The 9,702-nt window shown below is 49.3% G+C and overlaps 1 protein-coding gene across 1 annotated transcript; it reads left to right on the forward strand.

Annotated features, from left to right (window-relative positions):
- Positions 1–1,253: 1,253 nt before the first annotated feature.
- QDPR (quinoid dihydropteridine reductase) lies at positions 1,254–9,665 on the forward strand. The gene is made up of 7 exons (XM_078861707.1): positions 1,254–1,472; positions 3,175–3,267; positions 5,491–5,587; positions 6,254–6,394; positions 7,130–7,238; positions 7,645–7,728; positions 9,220–9,665. The coding sequence occupies exons 1-7, from the start codon at positions 1,392–1,394 to the stop codon at positions 9,323–9,325; spliced, it is 711 nt and encodes a 236-aa protein (XP_078717833.1). The 5' UTR covers positions 1,254–1,391; the 3' UTR covers positions 9,326–9,665.
- The last annotated feature ends 37 nt before the right edge of the window (positions 9,666–9,702 follow it).

A 9,702-nucleotide genomic window follows, 5' to 3' on the forward strand; every position in this document is an offset into this window, starting at 1 on the left:
GAACAGTATATGGTGATCGTGTCTGTACAATATATTATATCTTGAGACATGAAATGCCTCTTGCACATTTATTTTCTTAGCAATGAGATGCTACTTCACCCAGCTGCTTCCCAGCTTCACACTCAGCAAAGGTAGTGAGGCTTGATTGGCAATGAGACTGGAATTACGTAGCATTGGAGTGAGCCAGACATGGCTTGTATGAGTTGATCAGGGCAAGTGTGCCATACTGATGGTTTATAATAATTTCAACTTGTAACTGCACAGTATTCACTCTTAAGATAACAGCTCAAGAGGCGTGAGGATTCTCAGGAAGCCAACCAGATGGTGAGATGATGCCAAATTCCACCCCAAGTTCTGCGATTCTCTATGAAGGTGGTATCGGCACATAACGAGTTTACATATGGGAGGAAATTAGCACCAGGAGAAAACTCATGCATGCAAATGGTAACACTATCCCATATTTGCTGTACCGCCTTGTGGTGACCCAGGGTATGGCACCCATACCCAGAGGAAGGGAGTTTCATAACATTTGTGTGATACATCAAGCCTTGCCTTCAGTCCTGAATGACAGGCGTGGTCCACTGCTGCCCGTTTATGAACAGGACAAGGAATTTATGAACTAACTTTAAGATTGTCAGTTCATTTGTGAACTATGTAGAGTATGAGTGGGACAGTAAGGTATGGATTAAATAGGACACTTGTGATCTGGGAGAGCATTCATGAGCCAATGAGGGAATTATCAAGAGAGGCTATTGATGAACCATGCAAAACAATACTGGTAGGAACCTCCTGGTTACACCAGCCCACGGGATTATTGTGTCCGTCGTGCAGGTAGGGGCTGGGTGGGGAGGGGCTGGTCACCCCGTGGTGCCCTCATAAAAGTCGACGTTTAACCTACTCACGCCGGCTTGTGCCCGCCCTCACAGTCGGCCATATTTGCGGAATACACCACGCCGCCGTTGACCCTGGCCATTGACCGAGCAACCCAACTTTCCTACCAGCTCCCTCCGCAGGACAATGTGTTTTGGGCAGGGAACACGAGATCTGGAGGCAGCCAGGAGGGCGGGGCGGCGGTGGGCGGGGCGGCGGTGGGCGGGGCGGCGGTGGGCGGGGCGGCGGTGGGCGGGGCGGCGGTGGGCGGGGCGGCGGTGGGCGGGGCGGCGGTGGGCGGGGCGGCGGTGGGCGGGGCGGCGGTGGGCGGGGCGGCGGTGGGCGGGGCGGCGGTGGGCGGGGCGGCGGTGGGCGGGGCGATCGCTGTCACCTCGGATCTGAAGGGAGGAGACGGACGCGCAGGCACCACGCGCAGCAGACCTCGGGGGCCGCAGACGCTGGGACGACACAGACGCAGGGACAGAGACACAGATACTAGGACACAGAGACAGAGACGGACAATGGCGAGGCGGGTGCTCGTGTACGGCGGGCGAGGCGCTCTGGGCGCGGAGTGCGTGAAGATCTTCAAGGCGAGGCAATGGGTGAGGAGATCAACAACAACAACAGCAGCAGCAGCACGCCGACTGATGTGTGGCCCTCCCTGGGGTTTGCTGCTCGCGGACAGGAACTTGCCCCTAGCAGTGTGTTGAGGCTATACGGGGGATCTTTGTCTCTGTGCGACCTGTGGAGGGAGCCGGAGTGGAACGTCGGGGACGGTCCTGGGCCCTCCCCTAGGTCGACTCGGCCTCAAACGAGTACCTGGTGCGCTGTGTAAACTTCGCAGCACTGGGGAGACAAAGGCGGCCGGGCGTGGTGCTGGCCATCAACCCGGGTTGGATTTTCGCCCCCCCTCATTAATATATTTTATATTAATATTTTTGGTAATTTTATATTAATATGTTAAGATATTTTATATTAATAAATGTGGACTCGAGTCATGTGACTTGGACTCGAGTCAGACTCGAGTCATGAATTTGATGACTTGCGACTCGACTTGGACTTGCATAACAATGACTTTGTCCCACCTCTGTTAATAATATATCAATATATATTGTATATTAATAAAATATTAATGTTTTTATTTTTAACCCTTCGGCTCGGCCAACATTCGTAATTTAGGACGGCTGCCTGCTTGCGTTGTGGCCGAAACGTCGTGAAAATTGTATTTTATTATGTTTTATTTTTATTATTTTATTATTTCCCTTCTACGTGACTTTACCGAAAGAACCAAGAAGATTCGTAATTTAATTCGAATTGTAGCAGGCGCGGTGATGTTTGACTTCCTGCCGTGCCTGCTTCTTCCATTCCCTACTTAATAGGGGCTCGCAAACTCCACTTACCGGGTGGAGTTTGATTTACATTCACCGTATACTGTATATTTTTTTTTACAATATTACCTTTTAGAACATTAAATAGGGGTCACAAGACATCTAGACCACGTCTGTACAATGGTAGAATGTGTTGCTGCATTTGCTTACGGTGGTTTTGGATTGCGTGTCTCCTATTTTACAGAGGTTGTGCCTCCTCCACATGGGGCCAGGATTGTTTAGTGTGTGTGTGTGTTCTCCCGGTGTTATTCCGGTCGTGGTGTTAGCAGTGTCAAGAGATGAGGCGTCATTGCACAGGCAGTGCCGCATCACATTCTTGGATCTTTCGGTAAAGTCACGTAGAAGGGAAATAATAAAATAATAAAAATAAAACATTTTATTATTTCCCTTCTACGTGACTTTACCGAAAGATCCAAGAATATGAATCCCTGCAGTCACGAAAGCTTTAAATCGAAAAGTGCCGCATCACTTCTGTGGTAGAGGATGGCTGTGTGCGGAAGGAGATAATATCACAGAAATGTATCTGAACACCTTTCAAATGACTTCCTTAAGCCACATATGGAACAAGGAAAATTGATTTCCCTTGTATATGCACTTGCTGCAGACAAATATTCGTACTTGGGTAGTTAAACCGAAATATTAATATAAAAAAATTCACTTCTGAAATTTGGACAAAATGAGTGCAAATTCCTATTTCATGTGTGGCGTTTTTGTGCCATTATTGGTGACCAGGCTAAGACCATCGACTTGCAACACTAAAAATCCAGTTTGGTCACAGGTGGCTGAAGCCTGGGTTTTTAACCGAATATCTTGGCATCATGAGCTCATTTCTGTGGCCCCCTGATCCGTCTGGCAACCTCAAGTTTACTTCTCTGCAGGCGAGTCACCATTCTCACTGTCTGTCCCTCTTCTGCAGTGGGTGGCATCTGTTGACCTGGTGGCCAATGATGCTGCGGACGCCAACGTTTTGGTCAAGCCCAGCGACTCCTTAGCTGAGCAAGCCGAGCAGGTACACTTCATGTGCACGGTAAAGTCACCCTATGGGGGAGGCCCAGAGTGTTGTCAGATAGCAATCACCACTGATGTCATTGGCCTGCGATTCAGGTCACCAGGATTGAAGCGCAGTGCACGAACCTCTACACGACGACACCCCATACCCAGGCAGTCACGTACTCTCACTCCCGTGCACGGTTTTAAATCCCATGGTAGAAACTTATGAGAAACGGTCATTCACACAAAACTTCACGAGACTGCCCATGTGAGTCTCTTTATCGGCGGAATGAACGACGCATTATTTGTCACTGTGTCCCGTGGTTGTGAAGCGCCCTGCTGGGAATTACTGGCAATTTAATGAAAACCCCATGAGCCTTACTACAACAAAGCCCCTTCTCACAATGTGGTAGAAACTGCAGCGACCAGGGGCAAAGGTCTTTCCTCCAATCCAGTTATCTATCCTCACTACACACCCCCTCTGCTGCCTTCCATCCCATCATCCTCTCGCGCGTCCACCCACTGCAGGGGCCAATAGAAACGCACAGCGGCAATTTGGGCCTGGAGTTTGCCAATAAACACATTGATTTTGTAAAGCAACACACCAAGGCGTGCATTGTTCACTGCGCACGGCGGGGATCAGATTGAGATGGAGCAATCTGTGCAGGCTGAGACAAAGCACTGTGATGCAAGTGCAGCACTGGGCTGACAAGTATTATGTGTCGCATTGCTTATTTAAATTGACGATTAATACGATAGCTTACGAACACTATAATTGCATTCCGCGGCACTCTAAACGTATATGCGTGCGTTCAACAACACGCGCCGAGGTGAATGATGTCACGTGGCTTGATGGGAAATAGCCACAATGCGATATACACTTCACCGAAGCATATACGTGCCTATCAACTGCAACCTGATATGTGTGCGTCTGAGATTTTGTAAATCTGCCTATTTCTATTGGCTGCAATCTCCCCATCGACACCCCTATGATGCCCCTAGCTTGCACAACCTCCGCTTTTAGCAGGCACTGGGAATTAATTTTAATTTCATTTTTTTACCTACGTGACTTTACCGAAAGAACTAAGAGTATGAATCCTTGCAGTCACGAAAGCTTCAAATCTAGAAAGGCACTGGGAAGTCCATGAGTATTAAAAATGCCACTGTTCTCTCAAGAGCGTCGGTGCTAGAGGGCTCCTGCAACTGCTGTTGTCGGCGCTTCCCATTGAGTCACGCAGACTGCTGACACCAGTGCGATATGAATCCCACACGGGGTCGTAGCCCACGACAGACTGACGGAGCTGCGTGTCATGTGTCTCCTCTGCGTGGCGGACCATGTGCTGGTACTTGAAAACTGTAGCCATGTGTTGTGCAGGCTTTGTATTCAACAACAATGTTTAGACATGTATGTGGAAACATGCATAGGGTTGTATCAGGGCAATTTTTTTCATTCTGCAGGGGTAAAAAATACTAAAAGGAAATTCACCAAACATCCAAAGCTGGGCTTCCATGAAAAGAGTCAGGAGGGCGTGTGGCACAGTTTGGCGCCAGCTATCATCGAGTGCGGTCATATCGCTACAGTTCTCTGCGTTGCGTACAATATCTTTAAAACAGCGGCACTATGCCTCTAAATAAAATTAACACTAACCGCTTGCGCGTTCCGAGATTCAGCGGTGAACGGGACCCACCCTGCAACTTGCAGACGTCTAGGAATGGGAAAAGGGTTAACATCTACTTACTAACAGACCTTGCCCCGATGATAAGCGGGGGGTGGCTGTGTGTTTGCTGTTTTGTTCAGCTGGATATAGGGGGCTAAACGAGCGCAGCACGGGACTAGAGAAGAGATGGAGTGATGTGGTCTAAGAAGATATGGAGCTGAGTGGGCTTGCCAATAACTGGTACCAGTGGTGTCAAGATCTGCTTCTGTGGAGGAGGCTCATGAAGGACGCTGCTACTGGGCAGTTGGAGGCAGACGCCCTCCAGCAACAATGGAGGGCAGAGGAGCGACGCTAGCTGGGCGGCTAAAACACATACAAGTTGGTGTAGTAGAGGACACAGATGGTGCATCGGCCAGTCAGCTCAGTCAGTCAACCCATGGCACCTGGGTCTGTCCTGTGACCTACCAGTGGGCGGTCGACACTTCACGTGGCCTTAAAGTGCATATAGCCTAGCACAAGCACCGCGGTGACATCATGACGATTGTGTGCTGCCTGTGTGTGTGCCGTCTGTGCGAGCACTGCAGGTGGCAGGTGAGGTGGCCGTTCTGCTGGGAGATAACAAACTCGACGCTCTGCTCTGTGTGGCTGGGGGCTGGGCTGGGGGAAGTGCCAAGTCCAAGGGTAGATGCGACAACACCACCACACTGATCTCTAAACTCTAACCTTGTAGCCCAGATCATAATTGCCCTGTGCGCCTTTTATTAAATTTGATAACATCGTAGTGTTTTTCCCTGTTCATCATCGGTACTGGGGTGGCACTCACCTCATTGGTAGTCACATGTAGTTGAAATTCCCCATTCCCGTGGTAGAGTATAGTTTATCCATATTATTACCACTGTTAACCTCTCACACAATGGTACTAAACGTATCAGCTTTCGAAGGATGAATGTGTGATATGAAATCTCTTATGGAGATGAGTGATTTGTCACATAACCGTGCAGCCAGACATTTGTTTTATTTGGTGTCCTCAAATACATCTGACAATTAAATGTTTTTACCCAAGAAAATTTCCCTGCATCTTTCAACTCACAATAGGAAACTAAGCTAGCAGCATTCAAATCGTGAGTTAAGCATTGTTTGTGCAAATTGGTTAAATGAGGCTGCATAGCCACTAACCCTTTTATCCATCTGATGACCCCTGTTAACTTCCTTGCCCGCACCTCTGATCAGCACGGTTGGCTACGTACGGTGCGAAATAAATCCAATGTACATACATACAATGGCATTAAATTCATCAACCCTGTAACACTTCCCTTCACGTTTCCCCGTGTCTGTGTCACTGTCCAGCGATGGCTAAGAACACGGAGCTGATGTTGAAGCAGAGTGTGTGGACGTCGACCATTGCCGCCCAGCTCGCGGCCAAACACCTGGGGGAATCCGGGCTCCTTCAGCTCACGGGAGCCAGCGCCTCCCTGGGACCTACGTCTGGCACGAGCGCACAAGCACACACACAAAAACAAAGACACGCGCACACACACACAAAGACTCCCCATATAGCCTTAACAGACTGTTGGGGCAAGTGCTGTTAGCAACCACCTATGAAGGTAGGTACAGTGCACAAGGGGGTGGGTGGCCATCACCACGCACGGCCGTCTTTGTCCCTGCTATTGGCGATGTTTACACGCTGCACCAAGTAATCACTTAAGGCTGAATCATCCCAAGAGAGTTCCAGGACAAGTTCAGACACCACTTGCTATTGGTTATCAGGTTCTTCACGGCCGCTTTATAACAGCTGCTTTAAAATCACCTCAACACAAGTTCTAATCCTGGCAAAACACCACACGAGTGAAATTAGGAATTCTGGACCTAGCCTGGATCTCCACTTAGCTCTCATTGAGTACCTGGTGCTGTAATCAATTTCAGGAACAGGCATGGTGCATGGACGTGGTGTTTGTCACGTCACCCTGCCCTGCTTTTTGCCTCCCCTAATAGGCACTCGCTTTCAGCACTTGGCCAGGCAAGCAATGACACGTAATTTGTATGCATGTGTAACGTAGATGGTTTTCGTTTGTGCGCCTGTTTGTGAAGTGGTGTGCGTGTCCGTGTAATATATGTGAAGTTGAGTGTGTGAAGGATACATTTGTATATTTTTGTTTTTGTGTGCATGTGTACACTTGGTACATTGCGTGTATGATATATTGTGCGTGTGTGCTGTACGTACAGGTATGATGGGCTACGGGCTGGCAAAGGCGGCCGTACATCAGTTGACCACCAGCCTGGCGGCCGACGGAAGCGGCCTTCCTGCCGGGGCCTCCGTGCTGGCCATACTCCCGTACGCATAAACACGCACGCACGCATACACATGAATCCACGCATGACACACAAATACGTGCGTCCACACTCTCAAGCATGCACACACAGACATAGATAGACATTCGAGTAAACAAAAGTGCTCGTATGCCGCAGGCACTTATGCATGCTGACAAACACGCACACACATACAGATGTGGCACTCAGAAACTCGCACGCACTCAAGCACACACAAACCCCTGCATGCGGACACACGAAATACAAACACATGCACACATACATACAGACACACGTGCACAGACATAGCCTAAACGCACGTTTCTATGTGCACCCATGAACACAGACACCACTCACATCATGTCAGTGGCGGCGACGACATTCTAAGAGTGCCGTGTGTGTGTGTACAATCCCTCCCGTCCCGATCGCAGGGTTACCCTGGACACGCCAATGAACAGGAAGTCCATGCCCAACGCCGACACGGGCACGTGGACCCCGCTGGGCTTCGTGGCCGAGTGAGTGGCATGGCTCGGGTGCCAGGGGAAGCCCCTGGGCTGGGGGGTGCAGCGGGGTGCTCGCTGGGGCTGTGTGACTGACCGTGGTGTTTGCGGGGGTCGCCTGTGGCCTGTGGCGTGTGGAGTACGAAACCCATTGAGCCCAACTGTTGGAGGCAGTCTTTGGGTTGAGGGCCAATCGAGCACAATTTGACACGAGTCCCATTGGAGTGAATGCCTTACCTTTTAGTAACATTTTATACATTTGGACTTTACACATCGTGGTATGAAAAATATTTGTTTAATAAGCCACTTTTGACTGAATGCAACATATACTTCTTTCATTCTTAGATTCCAAAGAACACAGGATGAGATGTTACTATCCTTTGTGCAAGCACTTCCAAGAGTTCATGAACAGTGAGCCTGGTGAAACTTGGAGAGCGCATCGTCAGTAGTGACCCTTTGGTTCCTAGGGTGTTTCGGCCTTTCATACTATACACCCTCCCCAAAGGCGGCCAGCGACAGGGTGATCAATCCTATGCTTGCGTCCCATTCCCAATTAGTCATAGGAGTTGCCTTGTTGTTGATAGCCAACATCCCATGGGACTATGCATGGCAGGGGCGTCCTCCTCCCTGAGTCAAGCATTGTTGACTGCATACCTCCTGGCCCTCTCACTTTGGGGCCCAGCTGGGGTCTTTCCTCTTCATCCAGACCCACTGACTGCTGCCTTCTGCCGCCTCCGATACAGCTCTGATTGCCGAACGCTGGCTCTGGCCCTTAATTCCCAGGTCTCTAAGCAGTCTGGTTGTAGATGTTGCCACAAAACCTCTGCAGCCCACCTCCACTGGTCGGACTTCTGTGTTCCAGCCATGATGCCGTGCTTCGGCAGCTAGATCGGCATAGCGCAGATGTTTTCGCTCATAAGCCTCATCTACTGAGTCCTCCCAGGGTACTGTGAGCTCAATGATGAAGACCTTCAAATACATTGTTACATTTTCTAAATAATGTCCCATACAATACACATGTATAATTTGCAACCGGGTGTGGATGGCAGATGCCTTTTCCAGTATTTTGTTGGCAAACGTTGGTGGATCATGGGGGATTTGCGAGCCTCTTAAACAAGTGGTTCTGGAAGGTGGCCGGGAGATGGAAAATACAGAAAGTTGGTCAGCGTGAAACTTTGTTCTGACTGTGGAGTGTTGTCTCCTCAAACTAAACTCTTGCTAAAAAGGGACATTGAAAATAGCCCGTTGCACGACCCACGAAAACTAGCCTCTTATACATTTATGGGTAAACAAACATTATAAACGTGACAAATATTTTTTAAATAACACGTAAATGTCCCCTTAGGGATGCGTTTTTGTATGTATGTGTTTTGAATTTATTTTGCACCGTATGTAGCCAATCGTGCTAATCGGAGGTACGGGAAAGCACGTAGCGTTTGCTAGAATCAGTTGTCCGTGCAGTCTGTAAGGCCAAATGGGGGGTGGGATCTGTCTGTTTGTGTGCAGGACACTGCTGAAGTGGGCTGGTGGGGAGGGGCGGCCTGCGTCGGGGAGCCTGGTGCAGCTGCTGACCGAGTCTGGAAATACGCAGCTGCTAACAGTACAGCGCTGAATGCACACAGACACCAAGACACACTTACACCGGGACACACAAACCGACACATTCACACGTGGAGAAAAATGCACGCATCCACTCGCACACACAACTGCGTCCAACTCAGCCTCACAAGAACCAAAGTTATCGTGACCCTAATGACCCCACCAATGACCTAACACTGTACGTCACGGCCCAGTGCACATGCGAAACACATGACTGTGTACAAACCACTGGATAACCCATGACTGGCGTCAAAGTGTACAGTTTTGATGTGACCTTGTCGAACATGTGATTAAGCGATTGAAATGTGATGCTTTTTGTGAGATGTATTTTGAACAATAAATGTCGCAAAACAGTTCAATACTTTTAATCTACCTTTTTGCATCCGCACA

This window comes from Lampetra fluviatilis, chromosome 12 (genome assembly GCF_964198595.1).
Source record: "Lampetra fluviatilis chromosome 12, kcLamFluv1.1, whole genome shotgun sequence".
Classification (NCBI taxonomy): domain Eukaryota; kingdom Metazoa; phylum Chordata; class Hyperoartia; order Petromyzontiformes; family Petromyzontidae; genus Lampetra; species Lampetra fluviatilis.

Bases quoted from the DNA above. Each gene is read 5' to 3' on its own strand.
- QDPR (XM_078861707.1), top strand. From the start codon at position 1,392: ATGGCGAGGCGGGTGCTCGTGTACGGCGGGCGAGGCGCTCTGGGCGCG. The intron at 1,473-3,174 runs GTGAGGAGATCA...CCTCTTCTGCAG, and splicing joins TCTTCAAGGCGAGGCAATGG to TGGGTGGCATCTGTTGACCT. The intron at 5,588-6,253 runs GTAGATGCGACA...GTCACTGTCCAG, and splicing joins GGGAAGTGCCAAGTCCAAGG to CGATGGCTAAGAACACGGAG.